Here is a 15,791-nt window from a genome sequence, read left to right as displayed (position 1 = left end):
GGTAGGTAGGTAGGTAGGTGGGTGGGTGGGTAGGTAGGTAGGTAGGTAGATAGGTAGGTAGGTAGGTAGGTAGGTAGGTGGGTGGGTGGGTAGGTAGGTAGGTAGGTAGGTAGGTAGGTAGGTAGGTAGGTAGGTAGGTAGGTAGGTAGGTAGGTAGGTAGGTAGGTAGGTAGGTAGGTAGGTAGGTAGGTAGGTAGGTAGGTAGGTAGGTAGATACTGTTTTGATCCCTAGCTTTTTTACTTCAATTAGCTTTTAAGGCTGGTAAAACGACTAAACCTATAATGTTTTTCCATAATGGGTAATATGCTGAATCCTCATTAAGGTGTTTTTAATTAATACAATACGAATATAACACATTTAATTAATTCTGCTCATTTCGTACAACAAATCACGCTTTCTCACAAACACAAGAACATGTTCAAATCATGCTAAAAAATGCCCAGTGAAAGAATTTGAAAGTTGTTTTTGTGTGAACATACTAGTAGGGCCTTGCACTCTGGAGAGTCCAGGGGGTCCGGGGAGGCCAGAGGATCCGGGGAAGCCAGAGGATCCGGGGAGTCCTTCGGAGCCATATCCTGGTATTCCTGCGTTTCCCTTCTCTCCTTTTGGGCCGGGGGTCCCGGGATAACCCTGGAGTCCGTTACCTGGATATGAGAGCAAAGGAGACGATTGGTAAATGGATATTTGGATGTAAAAATCAACCCATTGCATCTTGCTTATTGATGATTTAAGTGGTTTGTCGGCCTTATATACACATAGGGGTGATTTTTTATTTTGAGGTTGCATTTTATCAAAGAACATCTTCAAATTGAGTCCATTTCTTCCTCGTGCAACCCAGATTAATGCTTTATCTAATTAGTTGGCTCGCAGATATTAACGCTAACCTTTCCGCGAGGAACATAATAAATCATTATTGATGATTTAAGTGGTTTGTGGGCCTTATAGAATATATAGAGGTGATATCTGAGGTTGCATTTTATCATTTAAAGAACATATTCATATTGAGGCCGTTTCTTTCTTTTTGCCACACATAGACTGATGCATCTAGAAAAACCAAAAGGAGAGAGAACATAACACATATTTACAGCTTTTTTGTTTCAAATTCATTATTTTATTATCATATTAGCATAACAAAAACATTTGGCAATTTTAAGCCACTATGCTCCAAGCCCTTTTAAAGATCTGAGTCTTTAAGGAGCTGAACAAGTGATATTTTATAGACATTTACAGTTAAAAAACACAAACACAATGGCTTTTATAACGATTAAGTGTTTAATAATTGTGTGGTTTTAATATTATTACTTATATAAATTATCTCTCTTCACCTTTTTGATTTTCTTTAAAGAAAAATAACATGTTACCATGCATTAGTTTACATTTTTTACACAAATTAAAGCACTTTTAAGTTTGAACTGTTGGAAAGTGGTGTTTTGAATGCATTGATCAATTCTCCATACAGTGTGTGTGTGTTTGTGTTAATTACCTGTCCCATAACCAACAATTCCTGGAGGTCCTGGGGGTCCGGGGTATCCTAGAGGTCCGGGGTCACCAGGGGCACCGGGTAGTCCGTTGAGACCCGGGTCACCTGACTCTCCTGCAGCCAATCAGAGAGAAGAGACATTTAACACAGGACACTTTCACATACTAAACAATACCTCACAGTTTATCAGTGTTATTCGCAGAGATGGCAAAAGTACACACATCCTTTGCTCAAGTAGAAGTACAGATACTCGTGTTTAAAAATCTCTGGCAAAAGTAGAAGTACTGACTAAACTTCTTTACTCAAGTAAAAGTAAAGAGGGCTTTGAAATGTATTTAAGCAAAAAGTACCCATAACTAGCAGTTGTTTTAAAGAGTACCTGACCTCCCTTTATATTAATAGAACAATAATGTCATTGTTAGCTAATGAATGTTTCCATGCTGAACAACGGCAACATGACAACGTTTTCATTGGTCCCTCTTCTTTAGAGAAGACCAGGAAAAGATGGATACACGGATCGTGTTCAAATCAACGCAATGACTCTAAATAATAATGATCAAGCCACCAAACACACATTCAAACTAAAGGAACCAGCCTGTTTGGAAAATGTAAGAAGTAGAAAGTACATGTGTTTGTGTTAGAAATGTAAGAAGTCAAAGTAAAGAGCCGTCAGAAAAATAAGTAGTGGAGTAAAGTACTGATAACAGAAAGATGTACTTAAGTACAGTAACAAAGTATTTGTACTTCAGTACTTCCCACCTCTGGTTATTAGATCTATTAAATTATTACTATGGATGATGTGTTACCTTGAACAGTAGTGCTCCGACCACTACCGAAGGCTGGGGGTCCTGGTGCTCCGGGGTCTCCCTGCTCACCCTGTTAGAGACAAACAATACATTTACAAATCTTAATTGTATTTAACATATTTTTTGTTTTGAATGAAGTGCTAAAATCTGCAGGAATCATCCTTAAAAAGGGATAATTTCTTACTGAAAGAGAAGAGAGAAGATCGATACCACCCCGCTAGCCACAGGAGCCTTTTAGCTTAACATTAGCTTAGCATTAAGGATGGAAACAGGGGGACTATTTAACAGAAGTTATACTTATTATCAAGTTATATCTTTTTTGTTTAATCTGCCCAAAAACCAGACATTTTTTGGTTTTATGGAGTTGTTACTGCTAAGCTCATTTAAGCTAAAAGTCAGCTGTTAGCTTCATGGTTAGCTGAGCCTACTCTTGACCAGAAAGCAATTTGAACTCATTAAATTAAACCTATTGCCACCACAGAAACAAAATAAATACATAATGACCTTTAAACAACATAATGCTAAATATGAAGTAAATCGATGTATAACTGGTTAAACAGGAAAGTGTGTTTCTTCATTAGCTTCCCCAAATGTAACATTCATTTAAGAAACACTGGCACCATCTTCTGGTGAGACAAGGTTATTGAACACAAACTATGTAGACTCCACGCTTAGTTAAGTGTTTATTCTCGTAAGTTTTACGGTATGACGTTGAGTGTGTTGACACTGGAAACATTGTAAATACTGTATGCAGAAATGTCCCAATTTGATCCCAATGAAGTCTCTATCTACAGTATCTATCTATATGGAATTGAGACACAGCAAACAACTGTATGTCAACAGGAAGTGTAAGCAAGCATACACAAACACACAAAAATGTACCTTTCCTCCGATGTATCCCGGTTGCCCGATCAAACCTGGAGTTCCTCTAAGTCCCTGTATCAGAAAAAAAAAAAATCAGGTATGAATTTTTTCACAACAGGGTTTATTAATTATGCTTCTGATTCCCTACATTTACGAATTAAAGATTAGTCATTTAAAAAAAAAAAAAAACCTTTACTTTCTAGACAATTTTGCAGAATATATGCAAATAAAGGGTCTATTGCGGCACAAAAGAAGTATGATGTGCAGTTGATGTAACAATAAATATGATAATGTTAATATAATAATAATGTCTGTGAGAGGAGAACATTTTGACTTTTGATACCAAATCATAATTCATGCATACATTGTGGTATTGCTCCTAACGTCTAATAGTTAAATAACCACTAGGACATTTGTATTAATCTAGTTTAACCCAGTATTAATCTATGAGTTAACTGGTCCTGTAGCAAGTACTGTAGCACAACTAATGTTGTCATAGTGGTACAGTTTTAAAGATCATAATTTTAGCTTGTCAGTTCTTGAATATTTTGTGGTAACAGTTTTAGCCTACCGATTGTCCGGGATATCCAGGAGACCCGTTCAAACCAGGAGCACCCTGTTTGGTAGAATCAAAAACGACATCCACCACAGAAGAAGAAGGAAAGGTAAGAGACATGCTTGACCACAGTAAAAGCTATGCTTAAGTGTACATTTACCCATTGAAGAAGAACATTGTAAGGAATCTCCACTTATGTTGAGGTTAGGGGAAGACACATTTCTTACTTCTGTGAATGAAATAGGTGTAATAAAGTCATAGCTCTTACTCTTGCTCCGGGGTATCCAAGAATTCCCTTCTCTCCGGGTTCTCCACCAAAGCCAGAAGGTCCCTGGATTTAAGTAAAAATACAGATTAGTAAATATCACTTAATGTGGACTTATCTCATATTTTGCATGTTCGGTATTTTCTCACAGCAGTTTTTATTGTACAAAAACGTCGTAGAAAATCAAAGGTTCTTGGGAAAATAAATCACATAACAAGGTTTTAAAAGTGTTTTAAAGAAGTCAGTCTGCTTGGGGATCTTTTTTTTTATAGACACATGGAAATATATCTTATGATTGTTAATTAATCTGCCAATTGGAAGTAAATCCAGAATAGAAGAGGATCTAGTGGAGAGCCTTGAGGAACGCCTTAAACACTTACAGGTTGACCAGGATTTCCAGGAAATCCTCTTATTCCCTTTGGACCAGGTATACCCTTTAAGCAAAGCGGAGAGAGAAGAAAAGTGGTCATAAGTACAGAATCATTTTGAAACTATAAGCAATATTTACACATTTTAACTTACCTTTTTTACAAGTCTGTGGAAACTGTGAAATCTCACTCAAAAGAAAGGCGATAACAACCAAAACTACGCCGCTGATGTAGGCATTAACTCCTTCAAAATACATTGTGTAGGGCTCGAAAAGCTGAGGAAACCAGGGTGGAACAGTCAGATTATCACGTCTATAATATTAGCATCAAGGTGATAACCAATGTAAATAGTGGGCATTTCAATTGAACTGACCTATTGCTTTTAGTACTTTTGATTCAACTTTTTTTTTGCAGATTTCTTCATTTTCTAGCAGCTGCTGGACATTTTTCAGTGTAAACAGTAATTCAACTTTCACCAATACAGTGAACCTTTGAATCCCTTTATCTCAAAGTCACGTCATCATGTTGGATTTGAAAGATAACGCGGTGAGATAAGAGGACACACTGCTGTATTTGTCCATGTTCTACACAGCTCATCCTACTTGGGGAAGAAGTCGCGTTTTTCAACAAACCTGTAGTCCTTTGTCTCCTTTGGGAAAACCCACAAACTCCACAATGCCATTGATCAACGGCTGGCCGGGTTCACCGGGTGAGCCCGCGTCGCCCTGGATGTCGTAATCGAGGGAAGAGATATCTGTTTACTCTGATCATGAGGTGGCGAGGGAAACGGCGGAATAAGGAGGGGTAATGCGGCAGAGTTTTTGGGGCATTTAGGGAAGATATAGGGAAGGTGGGGGTACGTTGACTGGAGGACAGGCTCTGTTTTGACCGTGGAGCCACTTAAGAGGTCGTGAACGGACTGAGAACATTTTGGGGTGATGATGAGAGGCTGGTCTCTGGATGAAACATTTTCAAAATGTAAGAAACTCTGGAGGCAGAAAGGATCCGATTGGTTGAGTTACACATCAATGAGAGGAGTCAATTGTGTGTAGTTTTGGTTTTTGGACAATATTTAAATGCACTACTTCTTATTTTCTTGTATTTCTAATGAGGGAGGCCTTTATTTTGGTAGGTCAAAGGGCTATTGAACTATTGCATAAAGATTAGTTTTGACAAATAATCCAAATACTTGGTGATTATGAAGTTTTCAACCACAATCTAAGGTTTAAATTGTGCATTTGGGCAACTCCATATGATGAGGATTATCAGGATTGATGCTACGTTGGACCAACCTCTCCTCCACTTCCCAAAGTCTCCTTTTCACAGTTCCTCCATGGCTGTTAAGTTTGCTGCAATCACTGCTCCTCTTTCTCTTTGAACCTTTAGTTTCTGCCTGCTGTGGTATTCTCTTTACCACTTTTTGTAATGAAATCCCATTGTGAATGTGTGTGTGTGTGTGTGTGTGTGTGTGTGTGTGTGTGTGTGTGTGTGTGTGTGTTTGTTTGTTTGTTCCTATCCTTCCCTAGGCTGTGTTACCTTATCTCCTTTGTAGATAGTGAGAGTTTGTTCGCTTCTTAGCGAACCGTCGCCCGGAGTACCGCTGGGTCCGGGAAGACCCACGTCGCCCTGGAGTCCGAAATACACACAACACACCGTTAGCCAATGAGGAGCGGCGCAGGGGAAACAGGAAGTGGGAATGAGAGATAGTTGGATAGATAGATAGATAGAAAGATAGATAGATAGACAGAAAGATAGATTGATTGATAGTTGGATAGAGAGAGAGAGAGAGAGAGAGAGAGAGACGTACGTAACACTATAGTTGGTTTCGTTGAGTGCACTCTAAGTCTCAAGTATCACTTTTGTCGACCTAAAGTACAATTCCTATTCATAAAACAACCGTTGAATTAAGTTCAACATGAATAAATGACACACCGTTTTTCCCACGATTTTACAGAAAATTAGGGTCTTTGGTCTGTTTTCATAGGGACTTCAAAGAGAGAGAGATAGAGAAGAGCAGAGAGAANGTGATATCTTTGTCCGACTGCCTGTGGCTGACGCACGGCCGATTCAACATGTTGAATCGACCATGCGTCGTTATTTGGCCTTTCATGGCCGACGCACGGCCGACGCATGGTCGATTCAACATGTTGAATCGGCCGTGCGTCAGCCACAGGCAGTCGGACAAAGATATCACTCTGATTGGCTGTTCAGCTAGCGAATCAGTGCATGAGAAGTGAAACGGTTGCTTGAGAATGTCTTCCACAAGCAACACTCCAATGGCTGATAGCTCCAGTACCGCACGAAACATGTTTTCGATGGACGAGAGTGAAAATGGAACGCACACGCTATTTGTTGTTTTTTTCATATCACGTAGTCTGTTCTTCTTCTCTGTCTTCCGGTTGTTGCCTGTTTTGAATGACGAATACACACTACCGCCGCCTGCTGGTAAGGAGAGTTATTGCCACTCACGCATGCGCAGTTCAGTTCGTACGTGCTCGGCTGAAGTCTTTGCGGTGTGTTCCAGTGCGACACATGGCCAAGACGCAGGACGCTGTTGCGTCGGCGAGTTCAACAAGAGGCTACGTTCAGCTGGTGACTCGGGAGTCGGGACAAGAGAAAATGTCAGGAGTTTGGAAGTATTATAAAGTTGAAAGCGAAGGCAGTGTAACAGCCAGATGCAATGTTTGCAAGGCGGAGGTTCCACGTAGTGGAAAGAACAGAGCTACGTTCAACACGACCAATCTAATACGCCACCTGAGAAACAAACACCAACAACAACATGACGAGTACACAGCGGCCACTCAGGTAACGGCACTGAAACAACGGACACTTTCAGAGACTTTTAAAAGGAAAGAGAAACTGCCCCAGAACAGTGAAAAGGCCAACAAAATAACAGCCAATATAGCTGAATTCATCGCGTTGGATAACCAGCCGTTATCTGTTACCTTTTTTTCTCTCTTAATGCATTGCATAAAGATCGGATCGGGAAAAATCGGTATCGGCAGATTGTCAAAATCAAATGATCGGAATCGGATCGGGAGCAAAAAAAGGTGATCGGGACATCCCTACTGAAAATCATATAATTGGCCCAAGAAAACAGAGTTGATACATATTTCCCTAACATTTCTCTTGACCTTTTTATTGAACATTCAAAAGAATAATTAATTCATGGCACAAGATTTTCTACGTTAACTAATATATTTTTTTGGATTGTACTTGACCTTAAGAATATCTTCATGCTTTGTCTTAAAAGCTATATCTTTGGTTTCTTAAAGCGTCTGCTGCCTTTCTCCGGTTCCCTGCTTCATGTCTGCTAAAATGAAGCCAAATGGCACATGGGATAGACATTTACTGATACCTGTTTGTCAAAGCGTTTAGGCTTGTCATCATTTATCACAGCTGCATTTTTAGTGTCCCTTCCATATATCTTAGCAGGGACAGGCCAGGACATTGATGAGTAAAGCAGCCAGACACAGAGGGAGGGAGGAAGTGTGATAGAGTCATGCAGGCCTCCCGTACTCCCAGCCTGCATGTGGCTCAGACCAGTCAACAGTCTGCGGAAGATTTAGACAAACGGTTTAAAATGTGGTTTGGGATGTTTCCAGCTGACCACTAGTGGTGGCAGATCTGCAGCAGTGGATGCAGAACACCACCAGAGATGTTGTCTGGGTAGGAAAGAAGGATAGAAGTGGGTGGATGTTGATGGACGTTTTGTTGTAGCTGCACAGTGTGTATGGTAATTGGATAACCAGGTAAGTGGAGATAGGACACAGGTCGCAAAGATGATGAGGGTTCTGTCGGGGCCTGCTTTTTAAGAATTCAGCGCATGTGTGTGTAGCTGGGAGTGCAGAGGAAGGGCAATATGATCCTTGTAGGATTCAGGGGCCCACACACAAGGTCCTGGGGAGATCTGGCAGTGAAATTCAAGATGGCCAAATGGAGAGTGAAAGGGGGGCAGGGGGTACTTCATTTGTGTATCCCGGATGTTTTTTCAGTCCTGATATGTGCTGTGTCTTTACATATGGCTTTGACGTGGGGGGGTCTTTGAAGCAGGTTGGTGGATCTGCGATCAAGATAAGGGTCCAGAGCTGAATTTGCTCTCATTGTGTAGATCTCATCAAGACAGCATTTTTTATCCAATCTTACTATGACAGTCCCTCACTTTGGTACATTCAAAACATTTCCAGTAGCACATACTTGTGTTTTTTTTCCCAATGATAACTGATGATTGTAAACTATATTCATATTAGTCTTGGTGGGGAAGCAAATCAAGTCCTGTGTGCATACTTTTCATGCTGCTACATGCCTATCTTTACCTGAAAGTTGGTTTGAAAAATGAAGATCCCTGAGGCTAAAGCGAAGAGCTTTTTCAACGTTTTTTTTACGGGGTTGAGGTTGAAGTCATGCCGGCACAATCAAAAGACTTGCCATAAATGTTTGGTGACAAAACTGCAAGTATACGTTTGTCCTAAACATAGTTTATTATTGCAGTCAAATACATAATCTTAATGTCTTATATGCATGCAAAATAAGGCCTTATACAACAATTATAGAATCTTCATTATTGACTGCCATAATTAATTGCAGTTTTATTTCAGTTCTGAAAGGGCTTCACAGTCAAAGCAATACAACAATTTAAATGGCCGAATTGTTCAATAATTATATAAAATTAGGGCAAGGGTAAAATAGGTTTTGCAAAGTGAAAGTGTTCAAAACTGATCTTTTAAAACTAACTACATTTAAGTGAAGCTAGAGATTTTTATTGTGTTTCTAACTGATCATTTGTTTCCACAGTGACCTGAGCATGAACAACATCACCGAGCTTCCAGCATTTGTGTTCAAGAACCTCCCCTATCTGGAAGAACTGTAAGTACATGCCCCGTGTTTCTCCTGCTAATGATGTATTTACTCTTATGATATGCACCTGGGTATTTGAGTTTGCACTGCAGAACACACAGTATAGGTGCAGAACATGCCCTTCTTCTCAGCCGAAGAAGATAAGCACAGCATTACATGAGGTGACAAGTCACTCAATCATTCATGAAATATAAAAGGTGCAGTAAAGCTCAATTTTAAGAAAAAAAAAAAAAAGAAAAAAAAGTGAGGTGAGACATCATGTATTGAAGCAACGATCATGTGACATCCTGTGTTGATTTTTGCTTTTAAGGGATTATCAGGGTGGCAACAGCACATCTGCGCTTTGGGGCTTTGTTGAGTGGCGTACATCTAATCTTAGTGAGTGTTTGTTATTTCTTTGCTCTTTAAACACTCCCCTGTCTGGCTCGGAGCTGCTGGGAGTCAGAGATTAAAATCTGTCTACCTGATATCAGGTAACATGCAGCCCTGAGAAAGCAAAGTGACCATTCGGTGAACAAACTCCAGCGGTTCCAGCTCCACTGTGTCACAGTCTGTGCGAGCGTAGTATTTTTATTAAGCTCTGGTGCATCTTTCAGCTGCCCAAATCTTCCACTTTTCCATACACCACTCCAATCTGCTTTGTCAAAAAGGCAATTTACTTTTCATCACATTGTGTGGAAGTATGCAAGACAGGAAGGAAGAGGGCAAAACAATGGTTTCCATGGAAACACAAGTGAAAAAATAATCCCACCCCGCACCCACAAGGTCTCAGTGCTACCTTTTCACCTCTAGGTGCTCATGATGGATGGACTGTCGTCAGGGTGTCATTGATTGACATATACCCTTAGTGCATATGTGTGTTTGTTTAACCTCCTCTAACAAATGTGCAGAGTCGTCTCGGTGAACTTTGCTGGGTGACTTTTCGGCTCCAGGGCTGCTGCAGTGTCAGTGAACCAGAGCGGGGGCCCTGAGGGCAAAGACAGGGAGAGAAAGAGTTGACAGAAAGAGATCAGGGAGAGAAAGAGAGGGGGGCATCTTCACACAGGACGGGAGCGGAGACGGGGGAGGAATATTTCTTCCTTCGTAGTCACGCAATCTCCTCCGCTCTCTTACTCTCTTGCCAGAGGCACCACAAAGCTCAGCAGACGTGATGACAGGTATTCTCTGTTTCCTTAGCGGTTTGTTTATAGTCTTGAAGTGATCTGTGACCAATGGGCTCTCTATGTGTCTTCTGTGAATTGTGGTAATGACATGAGGGCCAGTTTGTTGTCAATATGTTGCCTTTTGTTGACAGAATGATTTAAAGTGCATTTTGTTATTTTATTGTTGTTGTTTTAACCTTTATTTGTATTTCTGTTGCAGCTGTGTATTTGTTCTTGTCTCTTCATCTTATTCAAACACATGGTCTAGCTCTCATTTTAATGAAATGTGTGCTATAAATAAAGTTTTCCTTGGTCATTATTATTGGGTATGAATGTGGCTGAATTATATGGCATAAAATCCATATTATTACAATTAATCCTAGTGACAATAATAATGATAACGTTATACTGTATGGCATGAAATGATCTTTTGATATTCTTGTCCTGATCAATTATAGTACAAATCGGGATTCTACACTAGTGTTTCCAGCTTTACACACATTTGTTTTGTTAAAAATAAGCTTGTCTGTTTGATTTCAATGTTTTTTTTGTTGTTGCAGATGCTAGCTCAGCTTCAACACAGTTACCCTAACAGTAGCACTCTCAAAGGACCTTTAATGCTCTTTAAGTGGCCAGCAAAGTCACTTAGAACTACAGAAGAATACAGGATAAATGTTAAACTGCAGACTGTAAAATATGTTGTAAAATGTGTTTTATTACCATAAATTAACATGTAACCCAGACAACTTATGGACACAGATTTGTAACTTAGAAACCGGTTCGTATTTATGTAATCAAAGAACTAGATAGTTTAATATCTAGTTTTTATATAGTTTTTAATAAATTGCACTGATGATTTAAACAGGAAAGCTCCATGCTGATCCAAACAGCAGAAGTGCTCCAGTACTGTCTGTGGGAAAATGAATGAAACCTTTCCTTTACTTACCTGACGTTTATCTCGTCAGGCAATTAAAAAAACTCACTTATAATTACATAATGCCTGGAAATTGCAATATCTTCATTGCCAAGATGGACATAAATGCAGTCGCAAGCTTGTTATCACAGCCACCTATCCCAACAACAAGGTGTGCACTGTACATGTGGGAGCGTGTCAAGGGGGAAGGGAGCTTATTTTGGTTATACAAGAGTAGTTTACTAAAAAAACGAATTGTATTGTTGCTGCAAACAAAATAATGTTTATATTTGTTGGTGGTAAATCCTGTCTGTAGCCCTTTATTGTTAGAGTGCACTACAGGGCTACTTGTGAATTGCCTTTGACAAAGGTAGACCTGTGGGAGTGGTGTTTCACAAGGAGAGGATTTAGCCTTTCCTCAACAAGATTTAGCAATGTGCTAAATCTTGTAAAGAAGAATGTCTTCTTTACTCGTCGAAGCCTGGGGGGACGTGCACTGAATCTGCTGAAAGATGAAGGAGGAGAAGCTCTTTATGTTGTGAAACCTGAAGGATATCTGAATGATTTGTCAAACCATGTTTGCATTTAGTGGTTAGCCGCTTGTGACAATGGTTGCAGGTTCTTGGTTGTGTGAGTTCTCATGAAATTAAGTCATATTGACATCAGCCTATGGGTCACTATGTTGCAAAACAAGAATGACTGAACAGCTGCAGACAAGACTCATGTCATTTTGAATTTATAGGCATCCATGTGCATGTGACAACTTGTACTCTAGTCATGAATATAACTGCAGATTATGTTCTTAGAATTACATTCTTATTTCTTATTTAAGCTGTCACAAGACATTCTCTTGACAAATGGTGGCTGAGTGGAGGCGCATTGTTTGGGATTCCAGCTTTGAAAGCTATTCAATGGGTTTGTCTCAAAGCCAAGTCAAACTGCAATGACAGCCTTCTTTAAAAAGCTAATGAGCAGTCACGTCCTCATCTGACAACTTTGGTCAACCACATTAAATCAAACAGAAAAGACAGCCTGTGAGTTCAGAGCAGTGTGTCTGCTGTTGTTGGGGTCTTGTATAAGACATAATTGTGTCACACCAAATCCAATATTTTCTAACTAAATGTTCATAGTTAAATTAAAACATAGAAACAACGAAATGATCAAAGAACCTTTTAGTATTCAGTTAAGTAAGCTGTTTTCTTTATTCTGTTTAATAACAGACTCACTTGCTCTCCTGTCAAGCTCAACCAAGCTTTCGATTTACAAGCACAGCAACATTGTATTCAACTGCATCACACTAGATTTTAATTTAATTAAAAGGGCAGAGTCAAAAATACCAAGGTGAATCACAATGTAGAGAACGTGAATTAGAATATCACTCAGGAGTGCAGACCCCTGCAAAGCCTAATGGTGCATTCACATGCTCCTCGGATGGTCCCATTTCCTGAGTTGGGAAGTTGCTCTTCCAGCTTCATGTTGATCAACATGGACACTATAAAGAAAATACGTTTTTCAAAGTATATGTGAATTTTCCAAGTAAGGCAGTTATTTTCGGATTATTTTAACACAAAATGAATGACCTGAAGCACAGGTGGCTTATGTACATGTTAATGTTAGTCATCGTCTGTAAAATAACCGGATTATAATTTTGATATACGATTTATGTGACTAGCTCTAGTCAATCAATTATTGTTTAGTCTTTTGGATGTTACACTTACAGCAATGTATGCTTTAGTACAACTTTTTTTAATACTCATGCACAAATGTAAGGTTTGGGTCACACTATCATACTTAAGATAGGTAATGCTTACAGACTGTTACCGATTTGTGTCTGCATTGCGTATCATTGTATATATTTGTGAATTGGGATTAACACATTGTTACCAGCAGTAGATCTGTTAAAACTTTTGTGAACACTATAAATTGAAAGAAAAACAAGCTTTCGTTGGGGGGCAAACCTTAGTGAGGGATATTTGGTTACAGTATACTTGTAAAAAGAGGTAATTTATTTGTTATTTTCACTCTCATCCTTAATGTTGATGCAATAATGCGTTTCAGTGATCGAGGTCTCTATTTCAGTGACATTAAAGGCAGACAAACAGAAAGCAGTGTTGAGACTCCGTGAAGGGAACATGGTCTTCTAACACAGTCAGCATTGATTCTCAGGCTCACACCCAGCAGCTCTTGTTGCAGGGAATTCAGCCTGGTCCGACTCACGTTGCAGAGTGATAAATCTGTTGCTAATCTCTCGGGCCAGATAGTATACTTGTGCTGTGTGTCCTAGTCAGCCTGCCCCATGCTTATTTACAACCTTATTTCCTAAACACTTCCTGTTTCCAACAGAAAAGGGAGGTGTCCCCCTCCATCTCAAGCAATTCATGAAGGAACTCCAGAAGCTGGCTAGTGATAAATGTTACAAGGCTACACTTGTTGTGTCGGCTTCAGAGGGGTGAATCAGGTTGTCACTCTCTCTATAGGGAGCACTGCATAGTAATGGTTAGGAGGCTCAGAAAGGGATCTCAAGAGGGGGGATATCCAGGAACAGCTCTAATCTCTTGTGGGTGACAGACGAAGTGACAACAGGCCATGGCACAGACGCATGTCTTTGACACCCCAGGGCCCATGTTCAGCTTCAGAGTTGGAACCTAATCTACTGAAGTGCTGGATGGGGAGACGTTCTTTAAACACTATGCATTGCTTTAAGCTGAAATCAAATACACTCTGTGGTTTAGTTGAACTGTGTTCCTTTTATGTCATTTGAAACATTTGAGACATTTCCAAAACATAAGTGTGACTCTTTCTCTCACCACAGACGACTTGCCGGGAATGACCTGTCATTCATCCACCCTGATGCCCTGTCTGGACTGCATCAGCTCAAAGTCCTGTAAGCATGCCCCCTCCCTGTCAACACACACAAACACACACTTATGCCTGTGACGGTGTGAAGTTTTCCAAACACTGCGGGCAAGAGAACATTGTGCAGTTTGTGGTAACGTTGTGGCGCTGTCAGTTATTGCCACCCAAACAAAGTCATACCATTGCATTTACATTTGATTTTCCACCTTTGCCCTCAACAGTATCTCTGGTTGTAAAAACACCTAATGGAGCATGCACCCAAGCCCTGTGTAAAAATTAGTTCTGCATAATTTACACGGGGCAGCACACCCTAGTTTACTTGCACAGACTCAAACACATTGAGCGACACACAAAGCGCTGCCCTGTTGATTCTGCAACGGGCCAAAAGTTCAAAGTCCTGTTGATCTTCAGGTGAGATCTTGGTTACATGTCTGAAAACACAAACACATGGACAACATGCTTTTTACAAATACTGTAACCCAATAAGCGCACATAATGTTAAATACGTAATGTGTCAAAAGTTGTTTTTTATTTTGTGAAAAATCATGAACCCATCAAAGGCCTCCATTACATAGTCATATAATGTATCAAGGATTATATCATTGAAGTAAAAGTGTTGTGAGTTGAGTGAAAATCATAATTTTGCTATTTTACCTTCAGGATGCTCCAGAATAATCAGCTGAAGACTGTGCCCAGTGCTGCCCTGAAGAACCTTCAATCTCTTCAGTCTCTGTAAGCCATCTGACACACGCACGCACGCACGCACGCACGCACGCACGCAAGCACACACACACCTCTTAAAGTGAAGATGCATATGCAACTGTAGGGTAAGGTATTGTCTGCTAAAACAGTGTTTCAGTTTCCATTCAACCTTTCTGTCCGTACAGTTTAAGGGAAACACTCGACTTATACTGCAGAGATTGTAATAATTATGCTGTCAATGTCATCAAATTGATCCATTGATTTTTTTCATTAGTTTAGGTATCGATTGTTTGGTTATTGCCAAGCCTAGCCAAAGAGCTTTCCATTTTGAGTGAAAAATGTCTGTTTTTTAATTGCTGATGAAACATTTAGATCAGGGGTAAAAAAAATGTTTTATCAGTGTGCCCTATTATCAACGAGGGGGGGGGGGTGAGGAGCTTGACGCTTGTCAACTATCAGCAGGAGGGCGGGGGAGCCTCGCTGCGGGGAAGCAGTGTGTGGACCTGTCAGCGCAATTTACATGATGCCGAATTTAACAAACACATTTAAATAATTGGTTTGAACGGCATAATAATAAGAACGATCTTCCGTTCTGTGATTCTCCAGAGCACACATGTTATGATATTAGGGTCATGCACAGTGAGATGAGATCGCTGTCCCTTTAAGAGAGAGAGAGGGGTGTGGCTTGTGCATGTGTGATTGTGGATGATAGAGAGACAGTGAGGGAACGTGTGTATGTTTCTGGAAGTGAAACGAGGAAGCAGAAAAACAGAGGTCTGTGATGTATTTTGTGAAACAGAAGAACAGCTAAATAAATGCAACGGCCTCCCAAGAAGAGCTCGCCTCTCTCCAGTCATTTCATCTAAAGTGGGTTATTGAACCTGAAGCTTGTTGCTTCTGCCCTCCTCGACTACGGTCTGGGAGCCGACAGGAAAGTTCAACACACAGATGGCCAGTCCGCCCCTTTGTAGCATATTATTT

The 15,791-nt window shown here is 40.2% G+C and overlaps 1 protein-coding gene across 1 annotated transcript in view; it reads left to right on the top strand.

The window, feature by feature from the left end:
• lgr4 (leucine-rich repeat containing G protein-coupled receptor 4) overlaps positions 1-15,791 on the top strand; it is a 41,937-nt gene that overhangs the window by 12,395 nt on the left and 13,751 nt on the right. The window contains exons 2-4 of the mRNA XM_010765753.1: positions 9,135-9,206; positions 14,065-14,136; positions 14,769-14,840. Coding sequence (XP_010764055.1) covers positions 9,135-9,206; positions 14,065-14,136; positions 14,769-14,840 — 216 coding nt within the window. The remainder of the gene's footprint in view (positions 1-9,134; positions 9,207-14,064; positions 14,137-14,768; positions 14,841-15,791) is intronic.

This window comes from Notothenia coriiceps, unplaced genomic scaffold, assembly GCF_000735185.1.
Source record: "Notothenia coriiceps isolate Sejong01 unplaced genomic scaffold, NC01 NC01_scaffold00002650, whole genome shotgun sequence".
NCBI classification, from domain to species: Eukaryota; Metazoa; Chordata; class Actinopteri; order Perciformes; family Nototheniidae; genus Notothenia; species Notothenia coriiceps.
This window is presented reverse-complemented; position numbering and strand designations above follow the sequence as displayed.